Source organism: Triturus cristatus, chromosome 5_2, assembly GCF_964204655.1.
Source record: "Triturus cristatus chromosome 5_2, aTriCri1.1, whole genome shotgun sequence".
Classification (NCBI taxonomy): Eukaryota; Metazoa; Chordata; class Amphibia; order Caudata; family Salamandridae; genus Triturus; species Triturus cristatus.
The window spans coordinates 566,563,916-566,582,318 of NC_140588.1; the positions used below are offsets into that span (position 1 = coordinate 566,563,916).

The 18,403-nt window shown below is 48.6% G+C and overlaps 1 protein-coding gene across 1 annotated transcript in view; it reads right to left on the reverse strand.

Moving 5' to 3' along the window:
* Window positions 1-18,403, reverse strand: part of SLC25A14 (solute carrier family 25 member 14) — a 156,889-nt gene that overhangs the window by 24,606 nt on the left and 113,880 nt on the right. Inside the window, exons 5-7 of the mRNA XM_085607640.1 lie at window positions 12,150-12,235; window positions 7,953-8,048; window positions 1,868-1,992 (exon numbers count right to left, since the gene is read on the reverse strand). Coding sequence (XP_085463766.1) covers window positions 1,868-1,992; window positions 7,953-8,048; window positions 12,150-12,235 — 307 coding nt within the window. The remainder of the gene's footprint in view (window positions 1-1,867; window positions 1,993-7,952; window positions 8,049-12,149; window positions 12,236-18,403) is intronic.

Sequence of the window (18,403 nt, forward strand, 5' to 3'; positions counted from 1 at the left end):
GTTTTCTCTGGCACTGCCCAGGCATTGAAAGAATGGTGTGTAATGCTTCAAATGCATGTGTGGGTGAATATGTGCACCCCAATGTGAGTGAACAGATGTGGAACCAATCTCCCAATGTAAGTTTGTGGCTCAGTATGCGGGAACAAGCGTCTCTCTCCTCAGAACATTTTTACAACCGATGGTCTTCCTTACAAACTTCCCCTTTTGACAAGCAAAATTACATATGGCTATTTACAGGTATTGTTCTGGTTAGAAAAATGATCTTTTCTAACATACAATATCAACTTTGTTGGAATATGAACCCTGGTGACCTTGCAACTCTTTGGCTCGCAACCAAATTAAAAAGGTACAATTCACAGGTGTCCCTCTTGCTGTAGGTTATGCTTTGTACCAAATCTGCGCCACTGGGGTAAACACACCCTCCCACTATTAATGCCATTGAGTGGCCATGTTTTACTGGGGAAGGACAGAAGTGATTAATGGCAGGTTGTCCCATATGCCTTTTGTAATTGTAATGAGCCAATCCAAAATAAAAAATAATTTACAAAACCTGAATGGCTCTCTGCCAAAGAAAGGGAAAAAAGAGAGGTACGAGACTGATGAGAGAAGGGACAACAAACGTGAGAGGAGAGGGGGAAATAGGGAGTTAAGGAACTGAGAGTGAGCACTTGCTCCACTAAGCTTGTGATGTGCTCCTGCCACATAGTCCTCCCCAAAGATATTATGCAATGCAATGCAGGAAAACATTGGCATGCTGGTTAGTAATTATGCTCATACATTTCAAGGTGGGTACAGAAACCAATACATGGATTGAAAATTAAAACAGTGTGCACCTACAGAGAAACCAGCAGGAACTTAACTTATCACTGCCAGATCAACTACAGAAGACTTCAGTCACTGAATTACAGAAGAAGCTTATTCAAGTCATGTGAAAATATACTCTTAAGGTGCACCGGCCACTGCCTCAACACTGTTCAAACGTGTCACAAAAAGGGTAACACATTTCAAAATCAAGGGATATTAGGAGCAGTCTATTTTCACCCAAAAAGGAATTGCTGGTTTTGTGGAGTCTCAGGGTCAGAGTAAGAGCAGGAATACATTTTTACAAAACAAAACAGAGAAATACCAGAAGACCTTAAGCTCTATTTTTTTTATTTGAAAATGGGCTAATAAATTGAGACCTAAAGTGTAAATGTGGGCCTCCATAGCTTTATCCAGGCCACACCGCCCTTTGCAGCAGCAAGTCAATTCCAGCTACATAAAAGGGAATCTAAGGCAGGCTTATCCAACGGGAAGCTTTTGAGCTACTGGTAGTAAGTAGCTCTTCTGCATGCAAACTACCCTATTAAATTAAAAGCTTTTGCTTGGTTCAATTAATTTATGCGTACCAAAAATGGAAAAATCTGTATTGGAGATGAAAATGTTTATAGTTTCAGAACTCATAAGCTGATATTTAGAGAAAAAAGGAAGAATTACCAACATATATTTTAAGGTGACACTGGAATAATAAATCATGCAGAGCAGAGGAGAATTAATACTAATAACATAACTGGATACCTGGGAATTACAGCTATGCTTGTTATGTACTACCCATGTACATTTGCAAAGCGTTTATATTATCGCTGGCAACCACGCCTGATAAACCGACGTGATCATTGCTGGCAGTCGGGTTTATGTCGGCCACCAATGTATTATTTTCTGATGTGGTTGCTGGTATAACTAATAATATCAGTAGTTCGGAACGATTTTCATTAAGTGGCACTTACTGCAGAAAAGTTTGGAGACCCCTGATCTAAAGGCATTTAGGATTGTCTTGGCATGCAAGTAGAAAACGCAAAAGGTCATTCACAGGATGAACATTACATACATGAAATGTGTGAGGACCGTATCTCCCATGAGTCCCGACATTATTAAATGCTTTTTCGTGATGTCATACACTGGAAGTTCTACTCCAACAACGATGGCTGCCCTCTGAGCTGTCGGAACAACACCCTGTGAAAGGAAGATAAAAGAACATAGGCAACTGAGTCAACGCGGACTGATTAGGAATTGGAAGCTGAGGCAATTAGGCCACATCAGCTCACAAGGCTATCACAGCGAAAGACGAGGAGAAGAAAAGCAGGGCAGCGCGGAGATACTTGTTTAAATGTTTGCACTGCTGTTGTCATCAGATGGTCAGAGTTTTCATTGCTAGTTTATGTCCCGTTATGGTAGGAGTAAATGACCAAACGTGTGTGCAAGTTGACAGATCTGGAGGTTCTTGTTCCCATGCTTCACCTTTACACCAAGCCACACACAAACCAGAACTTTGGCTGGATTGCTGTTTCTTGAAGGTGACAAATAAGTAGCAGGTGTGTGAGGTTTCAGTGTGTAATTCTGATCTGAATGCCTTTTTGACTCACCGCACAACCCGTGGAATTATCTTGTTGGCTATTCCCAAGCAAAAGTTTACGATTAATCCAAAAAAGAAAAAATACATTGGGGTACATTTTGGTTGGTCACTAGTACATTTATAATGCACGTCTGCCTTTGGGGGCAGCTTGTGGGCTGTCAAGGTGTGCGCTGCCACACTGTTCTTAGGCTATCCAAACTTCACAGTCTAGTTTTATTCACAGTGTACTGTTGCACAACTCTAAGAAGTCAATAGTGCAGATTAGCACACCTGATTCGAACCTGTGCCGCTAGACATGAAAGGCAAGCTATGGGGTGTAAAAACACATGCAGGCGCTAGTACAGTGACACCGAAGAGGGCAGACCGAAGGTAGCAAGATGTACAGGCATCGAGTTGAGAATAAAACATTGCCAGTTGTTTAGCCTTCGGGGATGTGAAGGATATGTACAAGTAGGAAGCGAGGAAGGGAGGGGAGAAAGAATGCTTGGTGGACATGTACGGCGGAAAGCAACAGCAGGGATACAGCAATGCGAGAGCTAAGAGTGATACAATATTCTCGGTCACTGAGGAAGACGGAGAAAAACAACATAATAAGCAGTACAGTTCATTGTGCTGTTGCAGTTGGTCTTCTTCGCTCTCTTCCAGTCTCTCTTCCTCCTTACATCACACAGTTTCTACTCTCCTTATTACCTACTACCTAAAGTGATCACCAGAAACGTTTTTCCTTTCCTTACATTGTCCTTCCCTTCCTCGCACTTTTGCAATGTTACCTACCCCAATTCTATGCTTATTCTCCACCTTATAAATGAGTCCTAAAGCAGTACCTCCAAAGAAATCTGGACTAAATAGTGTCAATTAACCCAAGAAGTCACGCACACAGCCATGGCAAAGTACCCATCAATAAGTGCTTAAGTTGTGAGGCAGTAATGTTTAGCAAACATATGTAAAGATGATCATGTGGCGGCCTAGCAGTAGTCAACAACCTGAGCACATCTGTTGAAAGCAGTACAATTCGCTACATGGTCTTCCTTACATATGCTTGCTAAACATGACGGACTACCAGCTTAGTGCTACGCAAACAAATGATGGACGGAATGCTGAATAATTCATACATTCACCCCCACTCAAGAGATCTGGGTTAAAACCATTGTTCTTTTTCTCACCATGCCACCCCAGTTTAAACCCAGCCGTATGCAAATCAGTCTGACCCTGTGCCTCATGGGAACAGTCCAGACCAAACTGCCAAGCCATGTCCTCCCTGGACCGGAAACAAGCATCCTGGGACTGGTTTCCGTGTTTTCCCCTTTATCAGCCAGGCTAGCTTGAATCCAGTGGCACAATGAGCAAGGGAACCACGTCTGGGCATACCCATACCACTTAGGGTGAAACGTGCTATGCAGACAAATGAAGGATAGAATGCTAAATGAATCATACATTCAACCCCAGTCATGAGATCTGGGTCCTGTGCTCTCCATGCTACTGGAATCAAGCTATCCTGGCTGATGAGGGCTGAAAGTCCCAAACCGGTCCTAGGATGCTTGTTTCCAGTTCAGGGAGGACCTGGCCTGGCAGTTCGGGCTGGACTGTTCCCATTGGGCGCAGGGTCAAGAATGATTTGCACATGGCTGGGTCCAAACTGTAATGGCATGGTGAGCAAAAAAACGATGGATTTAGGCCCAGATCTCTGTACTGGGGAGAATGTATGATATTGTTTTGCATTCGGTCCATCAATTGTTCTTTTTGCATGTGACTACTAGCTTAAGCATTCAGTGGAGTAGTGTGTGCAAGAATGGCAGCTGGAAGGTGTTTCTTGGACAAGGCACAGCGGAGTTTAATACAAAGGGTAATCCAAGGGGACATGGTATACTTAGCCCCTGCTATATGGTTATTGGCACTGTAGAAACCTATAAAGTGCTGATCCTCCACTCTGCACCCTAATGTGATATCTATGTAGAAGACCCTCCACATCTGGGGTCAGTATATGCAGCCATGCGTCTTCCTTGGGGGAGGACAGAACAAAGATCGAAGAATCCTGGCAAAATGCAGATCCCACAGGATGGACAAATAAAAAAGAGGAACCAGTTTCTCCAAGTAAAAGACTGCCAATGGTGGTGGAATCGTAGCTAATCAAACCCATGGGACAAAGTCATCATCGCTAAAGAGTTTTCAGTCAGAAGCCAAACCGAGTAACTGTGCAACAGTTCACACTGCGATGCCATAAAAAACACTGGTCAAGTAAAGGCGACCCTACTTTGTGATTGCTTGACCTAGGAGTATAAGACACAGTTACCTAGAAAGCTCGACCATGCTGTGGAATCAATGGTTTGCTGATAGATCAAATATATCTTCATATACATTTCCAGAACTCAGGATGCAAACAATGTTTGCATTATGACATAAGGAACCTTTTCTCGGACCTAGAAATGAAAAACCATGAAATATGTGCATGGGTTTGTTTGTATTGTGACAACTAGTGCTTGTGACAATATGAATCCTGTATGATCTGGGAAGTGAAAAAAAAATAGATCAAATTGTTCAATGTTTAAACTCAAAAGAGCGATTGTCTAATAATGTACAGTCCATTTTACTTGTTCTACAAGCATCTCATCCCTTGCTATACATCAGAGAGGTGTAACAAATGTTTTCAGACCTTCTGACTCACCATTGAATAAACCTTAAAGGATTTAGCTCCCATAGGGCATGGACAACAGTGGCCCGAAAGGCACAAGTCTTTCGCAGTTCGAAGGCAAGGCTGCGAGAAACTAGGAATTTGTGCCCCATAGAGACTTGTCTCTTAGACTCTCGGTCTAGAGGAGATATTAAAAATGTGTTTGGGTTCAGTTGTGTGGAGGAAGCTCTTACCACAAGGCTCTCTCCGAAGGGGTGTGAAGAGAAGAATGAATGACCTGTGTCGTCTAGCAAACTGTAGACTGTTGGGCCACAGAAGAATTTCTCTCAGCCACCCAGTACAGGTTCTAACGGCTCCCGTTTGAAAGACTGCAGAAGAAGTTTGGAAGATTTCTGTTGAAATGTCAGACTTTGGGTTAGTAGTGGGCAAAGTCAACTCTAGCCATTTTGTTGTTTTCCGTACCATTTTAGTGAATGAAGACACTTCCTCTGAATGAGGACCAGGAGGCTTAGGGATGTCTCATTCTGGAGATGTACCCACGTCACTTGTGTTTTGTAATCCTTGAAAAGGTTACCTTCTCTGTTTTAAAAGAGAATCTGGTTATTCACCTCTGAATCACCATTCTCTATATGGCAATACTGTTTTTAAGGCACGACTAGAGCATTGGAGTCAGATAAGAAGCGTTAGTCCAAGATGTGAGCAAATTTCTGATACTTGGAAGATGTTTTGCCAAAAGTTTATTGTCCAATCAGACCAAAACATTTTCTTTTGCCACTCAGATAATGTCCATGGACTTCAAGGGTTTTTAAAGTGGTACAGAAATCTGAAACAGAGTTGATACTCTTTGGGAATGACATCTCCTTCTTGAATGATCCTTGGTGGCCTGTTAATCTAGGTCCGCTTCCATCCCCAGTTTAGAAAGTGAAAAATCTCGAGGTCATGTTTGATGGTCAACTCTGTCTCTATAAACAGATCAATTATATTACATCTTCATGTTTTTATCTTCTGAAGATCTTCAACAAAGCCCTCCCATTCATCCCACTGGACTTGCAAAAAAAGGACAGTGGCTGCCTCAGATCTATCCAAGATAGATTATTGTAACACACTCTATCTGGGAATTAACAAATGCCTTTGATCAAAGCTACAATCCCTGCAGAATGCGGCAGCCCGTCTGCTCCTAAAAAGTCCAAAAATATTTCCAATTCAAAAAGCATTCGAGATCTTCACTGGCTACCTGTTGGCGAAAGAGTCAAATTTAAGGCCTTATGTATGGTGAAGAAGGCGCTGCGTGGAGTTGGCCCTCTCTACTTTCAGAAGACCTTTTCATGGCTTGTCCCACAACGTGCCGAAAGATTCTGTGTTGCTAAACTATTAACCATTCCCAAAATAAAGAAGGTTAATAGGGTGGCAGAAGCTTCTCCTACTTAGCTTTCAGGTTCTGGAACTCTATGCCCCTCTCACTGAGATCTCAAACAAATAGTTCCCTCCTTAGGAAATCTCTCAAGACATGGCTTTTGTCTCCAGCATTAAGTAGGTCTTCTTTTGGCCAGCCCAGTTTTAGAAATCTAGCGCCAAGACGCCTCGGCATTCACACCCCCCCTAAAAAACTTGAACTTGAACTTTTACACAGGCTTAATACGCTAGAATTTCTGCTCCTCTTCTTCAGTCCTTTATCCACAGCAATCACATTGATTACCTAGTCTTATAGAGTAACTTGCAAAATGTAGGTAGGCTCATGCAAGGAAGGTGGCACAGATGGAACACGCATCTGCTTTCATACCCAGGCATACTCCCCTTACCCAGTCACTTTCTGGTTTCCAGTATTATTTTGATAATCTTACAATGGCAAGATTAGAGCTAGCTGGTCAGGTTCAGATATTTGAAGGAATAACCATGTTTACCAGAATGTAGAAAGCAATGTCTTGGAACTCTTTAAAACCATGTAGAGAACAGACTTCTAAAACGGTATGGGTTCAAAAGAAGCAAGACTTATTTTCAGGTTCTCCCAGCACTCTTGGTGGGAGTGGAACTAGACTCTGGAAACTTAAGAGATGGGTGCTTTGAATCAAATATGTTTTGGTGTCCGAAACTTACAACAAATCTACACACAGCTAGGCAAAGTGAGATCATCATACTTTCTCCTCGACTGGGTCCATTTCTCTTCCATTTCATATGCAATGTTTTATTGTACTGAGAGAAAGAGTTAAGTTTCTTGCCTAATCTTCCAGTCCTTAATAATGAGTTAGAACGTCAGGGTAGAAGACTGGCAAAAGCCTGTGTTTCCAAGATTTCAAAACAGAACTGAGGTTGCAGCCCAATCGAAAATAAATGCCTTTAATTGAGGAGTTGCAACTACTAAGGAAAAACCTGAGTCAGTATGTTAGATGATGCACAACACTTTCACCCTTAGATCAATGGTAGTGCAGGGTCCCAGAATTAGACTGCCCCACCTGGACGTTTGGCTACTTGGAAGGGTGACCTGTTTCAATATTGTTTCTTGACATATCTGCAGGGTACTACATTATTCCAATCTGAATGTTAGAGTACGTCACATCATGGATATTTTCAGGACAGAGAACGCATAAAAGCTTAGGATGACGGGGTAAAACAAATATGTTTTCCACTGTACTAACCAATACTCAAATCACTTTGCCAAGATAAAGATTACCTACAAGACCTTACTGTGTGGTGGGCTTCCAAGCAATGGCTGTGGAAAGTAATTTGCCTTTTTTAAGGGAAATTACTTGTTAGAGATTCAGCTTAGCCAGGAGAATCAACAACTTAACTAAATAAAACGCAGATGTGATATCACTGTTTGACATCAAGATACATAAACTTTTCATCTATCACTGCAGTATGCGGGGAACAACTTTATGGGAACCATTTTGCACTATGAAAAAGAAACAGCCACACGCAGTCTTCAATACTTACCCTCCACAGACCACGTGTTCCTTCCTGCTGGTAGATATTTATGAAGTTGCAAATCATACCACCTTGCACTAAACTACCTTGAGCCTGCATTCGAATCTGTAAAAAAAGTGAAATTTGACAGCGTCGACACCTTGCCTGCGTCCTCCCACACAACATACTACTATTTTAATAAATTTTCTTTTTTATAATTACACTTTCCGCTACCCTCTCCTGGGTGAGCAGTTTTAGATACTCTACTACATGTATACAATACATTAGCTTTAATCTGAAATCCAGCCGTTGTCCCATAATAGTTCCTCTTCCGACACAAAACAAACCTCCAAATTGTCTTCATCTGCCAATTCTATGTGGATATGCCCTCTTAGCCCTACTACTGCTTTAGCCCCTTTAGCTTCAGCAGTTGCAGTTCCCACTTTTCCCATGTCTCCCCTACCCCAAAGAAGTCCCTATTCTGTCACATACAGCACCTCTATGAGTAATCAATGTCCTCTTCTTCGATACTGAAGGACATTGCACTGACCATCTGTTAGACCGGTCAGCCTTAGGGTAGTCTTAACCAAACCTTTTGACTTCCTCCAACTGTTTTTGATGAATGCTATTGTTGGGCTTAGGACTCAGCGCACTTTAACCCTGCTAACCAGTGGTAAGGTGCTCTCTCGTTTAAAACGTAGTGAAATTGGCTTCCACTCAATTGGGACATTTAAATTACCTGAAAGTCCCCAGTAAAGTGGTGCTACTTGAATCTAGGACCTATAAATTAAATTCTACTAGTGGGTGTGCAGCAATGGTTGTGCCACCCACATGTCTCAGGCCTGCCATTACAGCCTGTGTGTGTAGTTTTAAACGGCCACTTGACCTGGCAAAATAAACCTTTTACCAGGCCTAAATCTTTTTTTAATACATGTAAGTCTCCCCTAGGACAAGTTCATAGGGCAGGGTTTTTTGTATTAAAAAGAGGGACATGTACTTTAAACTTGCACATGTCCTGGTCAGCCTAAAACAAATCTACTCTGTGAGTAAAATTTTATCATGTCGAGCAATTTTTAGCACCTACTCATCCCATGAGTGAATTTATGCTGGAAAGTAACAGGTGTTATGTTCATTCAGAAAGTGAATGAGCAATAAAGATGCCATTAAATCTGTTTTTTATCTTGAAACATTTGTGGTCTGTTCAAGGAAAGAGGTCAAATGTCAGTTTGTCTTTTTACAAACTGATGCTTGGAAAATTGTGTTTATTTTTCTCTCTCTTACTAGAGTTAGAGGTTTTTGTCAAGTGAGCTCTCTGAAGATGTCAGTTATTTTTCTCTAAAACTTAACATTTAAAGAAATAGCCTGTTAATGAATATTACAAATATTTCTAAATATATCAGGAATTACGAAAGCACTTTTTTGTAATTAAGAAGTGGGATGCAAACAAAGTTAAATAGAAGCAAAACAAACCAGAACACTACTTGGTGATACACAAATGACACATATTTGCAGAAACTATTTCCAAAGCTTATTGTATGTACACTACATTGTTTTATCAGTAAAGCCACGTCAGTGGAAAAGTTTGTGGCCATTTCAATATAAAATCTGTGGATTACAAATGACAGTGTGCTACCACTTCAAGCTTTAATTATGAATTTTTTAAAAAGTGATAGTTTTTAAACATGATTTGAGAAACATCCCTGCCCCCGCCCTAAAGACAATGCCGTTAATGAACTATGAGGCAAGTCATGGGTCATGTTTATCCTGAGGCTAAATTTGTAATACATATGGAAAAAAGGTTTAGTCTATTAAATCAAACAAAATAGTTTTTTGTAAAGCAGACATGCTGAACTCGCACATTTGAAGGTGCTCTCATATGTGATAATGAAGAAAATGACGGCTCAACGATTTTAAATATTTATCAATGATCACATCATTTGAAACCAGTTAATGGGTCAAGAGCATTACAAATAGGTCGAGTAGATTTTTTAAGTCACTAGACCTGCAGGTCTAGTAAATTTTGTATGATTTTTCGAGGCCTGCCTGGTAATGAAAACATTTTACATTTGTTTTTCACACTTGCAAAGCCTGCCTCTCCCATTAGATAACATTGGTTAGCTTATTACATTTAATAAGGGATAAATTACAATTGCGAGCAGGAAGAAATGTCGAGTTTGGTCTCCAAAGAATTGGATTTTAAAACCCTCTTTATTGGTAAAATTGAACTTTGTCACAATTCTAAAAACGCCACTTTTTTTAAATTTGGCATTTTCTTGTCCCAACAATTTGGTGCCTGGAGCCTGTATCCTGGGTCAGGTGACTAGGTAAATGTAAATGTCCAGTATTTGTAAAGCGCAAACAATTACCCGAAGGTGTCAAGGCGCTGGGGGCCGCCGGGAAGATTAAGCAAGCTATTGACCAGAGTCACATGGTGCTGGGCAGACCCCTGCCGCCGGAGCCGGGGATCGAACCGTGATCCCCAGCGTCCGTCGCCCTGGCCGCTGCGCCACACCTCTTCCCGTGGTGTAGCTGGCAGTTGACTTTTGGGCATTACTCTCAAACAGTGAGACAAAGGGTGAATAGGTGTGGGCAGGATAGGCCATCTCGGACTGGATAGGGGAGCGGAGCTGCCACCTACCCCACTTGCACATCACAAAGTGTCTGCCTCAGCTCACTCGCAAAGGTTTTCCCACTGATCTTTTGTGCCCCAGACAAGCTGGAGCTAGGGCAGGGAGGTAGGTAGGAAATGCAAGACATCTCTGTAGAGAAAGGACTCTATAAGCTTGTCCCACTTCAAAGCATGAACCAGGTATAAACAGTAGACCCTCAGACCAAACTCTTCAGTACATGGCTGGACCTGTGGAAGACTCGGAATGACTGCTGTCCTAATCTGTTGCAAGAAAGACTGCTACTCCGCTACCCTGCTAATCTGCCGCCTGAGTGAGAAGGACTAGACCTGCAGCTTGAGCCCAGAACCACCAGAGTGATTCCAAGGGCTAGTTAGCTGACCTCCTGATCGGAGCCTAACGCACAGAAAAAGCTCCAGCCATCTGGAGTCCTGCACCTGGACTCTGCCTGCTGTGTATCTTGCCCCCAGAGTGCTGTCGCCCCAGTCATGGACCCCTGGACATAGGCCTGAAGATGGCCTGCCAGCCCAGCTGTGGTCTTTTGGGCAGAACCGATGCAGCTCAAAGCCTCTCCTTGGAGTTCCGCATCAGCCTCTGCACAATGCAACCCCAACATTAGACCCCCCGACAGCTCTTCGGAAACACCACTATGCGACGCCTCATCACAGCCCCTCAGAACCACCACTGTGCGACGCATCCTCAATGTAGGATATCGCAACAATCCGGGCAGCATGCATTGCGGTCAGCCTGAACTTCTGACTTTGTACCGGTCTGGCGCAACCAGATAGCTGCAGTTGGCGCTTTGTGCTTTCAAGCACTACTTTTGCTCAAACCTATTAAATTGCTTATCTCTGGTTCTACTAATTGGAATTTTGTCGTTTTGGGGTCAACTCACTCTTTTAATTTTAGTCTATTTTTCTAAATTGGTGTTGGATCTTTCTTGTGTTGTGTTTTCCCTTTAATACGGTTTGTGTGCAGCATAAATACTAAACATATTGCCCAAGTTAAGCCTGACTGTTTTTGTGCCAAGCTACCAGAGGGTTGAGCACAAGTTAATTTAGGGTTTGCTGGTGTTTCACCCCGACAAGAATTGTGGTTGCTGCTTTAGTATGGTTTTACCTCCCTCAACCAGGAACCCAAATAGACCATCAAGGTCTATTTGCATAGAAAATGACCCCCTCTGCAGCAGTTAATTGCATTTATGTTTTTCCAATGCCGACATCAGACAATTGCAAATAAGTAGTAATTAAGACAGCCTTTACCTTCTGCCTTACTATCTTTAAATGACCCTCTCCCATGTTGCCGGTTAAACCTTCAAACAGTAACCATTTTATCCTTTTTATTCAAAAGACAGCTCTCATCTGAACTGCTCATTTTTTCATCTTACTCCAGGGGCCAGGTTCCTGAACAGGTTTCTTAGGTTTTAATTCCTATTCCAGTTTCAATCTGTATTCAGACTCTGCAACACGATAAGGCCTCTGCTAAACCAGCCTGATTACCTGTGTCAATATTCTGAATTAGACTAGAACATCCGAAAATGTATCTTTTATTTTATTTATTATTCATGTACATATTACTAAAGAACAGAAACATGACTTACCTTTAATACATCTGTTGGGTTAGCAATGGATGAGGATATCACTCCGGCAATCACACCACACATGACATTTAACAACATGGTCTCATCTGAAATAAGATAGACATGAACAGAGGAGATAAAGCTGGGCATTTCTAAAACAGTGCCATCATTCAGTTAAAGCCACGTTAAATAAATCACCCTTGTAGCATTGCCAGTGGCCTTCGTGATCGCTCTCCCTCACAGAGGGTCAGGAAGCAGACTTCAGGCAGGGATAGAACCTACTCCCCAATCACAACTCACTGAGTAATTAGTTAGAGCTATAGTTTATTTGTATTTTTTACTTTGTAATAAACAATGTAGCACAGAATTTGCTTGTGGGATTGGCCAGACAACTGTCCTAAGTGAGAAACACCAAGGACTTAGAGCACGAGATTAATGAGTTTGTTTAACCACCCCACAAACCTTTGCATCATTTGCCTGTGAAAGATTTCAAGTTTGAGATCAAAACGAATGCAGGGTCAACAATCTAGTATACAAACTGCACAGAAATTCCTGGACAAAATAAATATTTACATCTGGAAAAGAGGTATCGAGGGAGTTTAGCTCATAATGTCTCAAGCAGTAGCCAATGGCGCATGCCCTACAGATGTAAGAGATCAGCAATGTTCCTAGGTTGACTTGGAGGCTACATTGACTCGTATGAAAGGAGTAGGAGACCTGTTAATACCAGGAACCAATCGGATTTGCTACCAGTGAGAAACATGGATGACAATCTAAACATGTCTGCAGACGGGGGGCGTGGCCAACCGGCTAACATGGCGGACGCCAGTGCTTGAGGCTCCGACCGTTACCCCCGACAACTCCTGCCAGTTCTCCTGTGGAGGGGTAGCCCTGGCCTGTGAGGCGCTGGTCGGGTGTGGGGCGGCGGCGGGGACGATCCCTGAGATCCGGGAGCTGTGGGGAGCCGCTCCCAGGCGGGGCCCGCGAGAAGAGGGCGCGCGTGGCTGCCCGCGCGGCGGAGCTGACCGCTGGAGGCTGACGCGACGCCGGAAGCCGGTTCGAGGACGAGCCGGGCGAGCGGAGGACGGTGAGCCAAGCGACCTGCGAGTCTCCGTGAGATTGCTGCGGGGGCTGCCGGGGGGCTCCCGGCCGGAGGCTGCAGTGCGGCGGAGGGCCTGCTGCAGTGGAGTGCTGAGGAGCGGCGGCAACTTGGGCCGCGCCGGGGTGGCCTGTCGCGGCCTATGAGGAGACTGGTGGCGGTGAGGGGCGGAGCCGCAACCTGGGGGAGCACCGAGGCTCAAAGGCCTGTGCAGCCTGCATGCAGCGAGGCTCGTCGCCCGAAGTCAAGAGGACTGGTGTCGCCGGTGAGACACTTACTGGGGAAGCAGCGGAAGGAGAGCAGGGGGCCTCACTGAAGCGACGAGCGCTGAGGTCTCAGGGTGAATAGTGCGCTACTGAAGACCGTGGAACCTGTGGAGCGGCCTGCGCTGCAGTTGCGGGGAGAGCGGAGGCCTGGGAGAACTGTGATCACACCTGCGATGAGAAGCGAGAGGAGGTAACCGGCCGGCGGCACCCTGGGGCAGGTGTGCATTGGGAGAGGAGGGGCCGCCTAGGGGCACAGAGGCAGAGAGGAGGTGCGACCGGGCAGGCTGACGAGCCCGGAGGCTCCGCTGTGGGACGCTCGCCGCTGGGGGCCTGTGGACTGGTGCAGGCAGTGACGGGCGCCACTTCGCGAGGGACGCCATCTTGGGAGCGACGGCGGTGGCCCCTGAGAGCAGGGCGTCTACCGTTGTGGACTGCGGTGAAGACCCGGCGATTGGGAGGTAGGAGACCCTCTGAGTGACTGGCTGAGGCACGCAGGGCGCGGGGCCCCCCCCCCCCGGGAGTCCCCCGGTGGCCGGGGTGTGGGAGTGGTGACGTTCCGCGAACCCGGGGGCCCAGCAAATGGCCGGCAGGCACCTGTCGGGTGTACTCGGCGACACTGGGGTGACACAGGCCTAAGCACTGCCGGCGCGGCTGAGGGGAGCCAAGTGAGTTCCCGGCGGGCGCCGGTTGGGCGTACCCGGTGTGGCTGGTGAGGGACTGGTTGGTCGCAGTCGGAGCCGCTGAGGGGAGCTGCGGGAGATCCCACCGGCTGGCACATCAAGAAGACAAGGGCAGTGGTGTGCTGACCTGGGGAGAGACGCACGACGCACTGGTCCGGAAGCCCTGTTGACCCGGGGACGCCACCCCTGAGTGGACCAACGCCTCCCCCTGGGGGCCTGCTGCCCGCCTCCCCGACCACCTGCCTGGGGTTGGCCACTTGCGCTCCGGGACTGAGACAGAGCCCCCGGTAGTCGTGCAGAGAGGCGCGCCGTAGAGGAGCAGAGGCACCGACATCCGGCTGCACCCACGCCATCAGGAGACAGCCTGTGGATGCCGACTGCTCAGCAATACGCGATGGGCCGGCTCCGCGACAAAACGCAGCAGGGACAGTCACGCGTGGGGAGCTTGGACACCACGCAGGGCCGCCCAGGGGGAGACGCGGAGCCGCAATCGGCGGCCCTATCGGCCAAAATGGATGTCATGCTTGCGGCGGTGGAGAGACTCAGCGCCAGCCTGGAACAGACGAGAGAGTCCTTAGAAACCAGGATCGATAAGGTTACCTCCGACTTTACGCTCCTACATGCGGACCATCGTAAGTTGGCCGAGAAGGTTGCGGTACAGAGCCAGACGCTTCGGGAGCTCCAGCCCGTTACCCAGAGTCATAGCGCAGCGCTGCAGGATGTGCTGGATAGGGTTAATGCGCTTGAAGACCGGGTTGATGATGATGCAGAAGGGCGCTCCCGTCGCAATAATATACGCGTCGTGGGACTTCCGGAGGGCGTGGAAGGTAGGAACCCAGAGCAGTACATGGGAGCGCTGGCTGCAGGATCTCTTGCCGCAGGGGGCGCTGTCCCAACACTTTGTGGTGGAAAGAGCGCACAGGGTGCCGGCGCAACAGCCTAGACCCGGGGCCCGGCCCCGTCCGTTCCTCTTCAGGCTCCTGAACTACCGCGACAGGGATGCGGTCTTGAGTGAAACACGCAAATCTGGGGACCCGACAGTTGGCAGTAGTCGGGTTATGTTCTTCCCGGACTACACCGCGGCTGTGCAACGCCACAGGAGCAACTACTTGGCGGTGAAGAGGCAACCTCGGGAATTGGAGTTGCCCTACTCTGTTGTTCCCGGCCCGTCTGCGAGTGGTGGCAAAGGAAGGGACCCGCTTCTTCGACTCCCCGGCGGACGTCTGGGACTGGCTGGAGGAGACGGGGCAGTGGACGGGGACGAGACCCGCGGACACAGACCCTGACGGCCGCCCAGAGAGAGGACCCAGGAAGCGCAAGAGGCGGGGAGCTCGACAGCCGACGCGGACGGGACTGGTGGCGCCTAGCCCTGAGAGGATCAGAATGGAGCGGCAGGAGGTCCTCGACGCGGTGGCGACGCTGGGAACGCCACACAGCGGCGACTGCATGGAGATTGGAGCGCATAGTGCTCCGGGGACCAGTGGTGCCTCATCCCCGTCCACGGCGATCTCAGAGGAACTGGCTTTACCAGTGGTGACCCCACAGACTGCTGACTTGATTGTTTGATGGGATGCTGCCGCACTACACTGGGGTGGGAATCACGCGGGGTAGGCATGCCCCCACTTTTGCCCTGCAGCCGTGTACCAGGGGGAGGGGTGGGGTTCTGGGGGATCTCGCGGAGGGCGTAGGATTAGCGCTGGAGGCACTCGGCTGCGCGAGGGCGGCTTGCTTGTGGCGCGCGCCACTGGAGGTTACAGAGGGGGGCCCCTGCTGCTGCGCCCCACGCCCGGACAGCGCGGCAGTTCCATGCTAGATGAGATGCTGCATTCCCTTCACCTAGAGGAGACTGGGGAGGGGGAACTGTGCCAACTTGTCGATACTTCCGCGCGTACCCCATCAGGCACTATACTGACACACTGCACCGTTAATTAGCTTCTTTAAAGTTTGGACGGATGCCCCGTTGGGAATACGCCCCTTTTGTTAAACTGTTCACAGAAGTTACACTGTTCACACGGCAGCGCATTCATATGTTACCCTGGGTCACACTGCTGCTCCCCCCCCCCCCCCCCAGGTGCGAGCACTCTACTTCCAGCCCGGCTGGCTTCACCGACTCTACGATGGCACACACTAACATTGTGACCTGGAATATACGGGGCATGCATACACCGTCAAAGCGCTACTCCATTTTCTCCTACTTACAACGCCACTCGGTTGGGATAGCCCTCCTGCAGGAGACACATATGTCGCAGCTAGAGCTGGGCAGGCTCTCCAGACGATGGAGAGGGCACACATATGGCACCACTTACTCAGGGCATGCGCGAGGCACCTTGATATGGGTGCGGGCGGGAGTTCCTTTCAGGTGTGAGGAGGTGGTAGTGGACGACGAGGGCAGGTATACGCTGGTGCGGGGGAAATTGAACGGGCAGGAGATGTTACTGGGTTCGATATACGCGCCCAATGTAGATCAGCCGTCCTTCCTGGGGCGCCTGACGCAGCTCCTGCACCCTTATGCAGGGCTCCCCTGGCTGCTGGGGGGGGGGGGGGGGGGGGACTTTAATATGGTACTGGATGTCCAGCTAGACAGATCCTTCCCTCCCTTGCGTGCTGCGATGGTGGAGTCCAACGCTCGGGCGCTGGGGGACTGGCTCGCACACTGGGCGCTGCAGGATCTGTGGCGCACCCTCCACCCGAGGGACAGGATCTATTCTTACTACTCGGCAGTGCACGACCTGCACGTCCGGCTGGATAGGTTGGTGGGCTCCCAGTCACTGCTCCCGCTTATAGTGCGATCTGAATATCTGGGCCGAACGCACTCCGATCATAACCCCTTGTGGTTCCAGCTTAGCTGGGTGGTGGAACGGCCGCTGGTGCCCACCTGGCGGCTTCAACCGAGCGCGCTTGAGCACCCGGAGTTTCGATCCTCCCTCGGTACGGCCATTCTGGCGTACTTTGAAGCAAACGAAGGGACGGCGAGTGGTGCACTGGTGGAGTGGGAGGCCCATAAGGCGACCATCCGAGGCCACTGCCTGGGGTCCAACTGGAACATACCCAGAAGCCTCTCAGACTCCCTGGCGAGCCTGGAGAATGAACTCCAGCGGTACGAGAGGGAGGGAGAAGGAGGGGGTCGGCACTCGCACAACCTGGAGGACCTCCGGGGAAAGCACGCGGACCTCCTGGAGAGGCTCCGGTGCCACAATTACGCTGCGCATACGGCCAGGACTCACGCTAGAGTGGACAGGGCGGGCCGCCGCCTGGCTAATACGGCAGGAGGACCGTCGCGCCCCTATAGGAGCGATTCGCAGGGTGGATGGAGCGCTAGTCTACACGCAGCGCGAAATACATCAGGCCTTCGTTGACCACTATAAGCAACTGTACAAAGCAAAAGGAACTGGCCCCCCGCATCTTCTTGGGGACTTTCTGGCCTCCGTCCAGCTCCCTGAGGTCACGGCGGCACACAATGAGGAGCTCGCCGGGCCTCTCTCCCTGGAGGAAATCGGGGAGGCAATACAGTCAATGGCATCCGGGAAGACACCGGGGCCGGACGGCCTGCCCGCGGAGTACTACACAGCATATCGTGAGTCCCTGGCGCCGATACTGCGAGAGCTCTACAACAAAGCGCTGGAGGAGGGGTCGCTCCCCCCTTCTATGCGGGAGGCGTTCCTGGTCTCCCTGCCCAAGCCTGACAGATCACACGGCGCTGGGCTCCTACCGTCCCTTAGCGATGCTTAACGTGGATTACAAAATCCTCGCAAAAGTACTGGCAGAGAGGCTGGCGCCGGTGGTTCCTCATCTGGTGCACACCGACCAGAATGGCTTTGTCCCGGCACGGTCAACTTCGCTGAACATTAGGCGATATTTCAGGGTGGCCGCCGAGGCAGTGCATACGTGGCCCAGAGCGGGGTGCCTAATCCTGGATTTGGAGAAGGCATTTGACTGTCTGGAGTGGGGTTACCTGGCTGAGGTGTTGCTGCGATATGGGTTGGACGGGGAATTCCTCAAGATGGTCGACCTGCTATACAGGCGCCCCACGGTTCGTGTCCGACTGGGCCCTTACGTCTCGGAGGCGATACCGGTGTGCCGCGGCACCCGCCAGGGGTGCCCACTCTCCCCGCTCCTGTTTGCCCTGGCGAGCGAGCCTTTGGCTGCAGCTATGCGGGCGACTCTGGGGGATGGTATACCGCTGGGGGACGCCGTCCACCACGTGTCGCTCTATGCTGATGACCTGTTAGT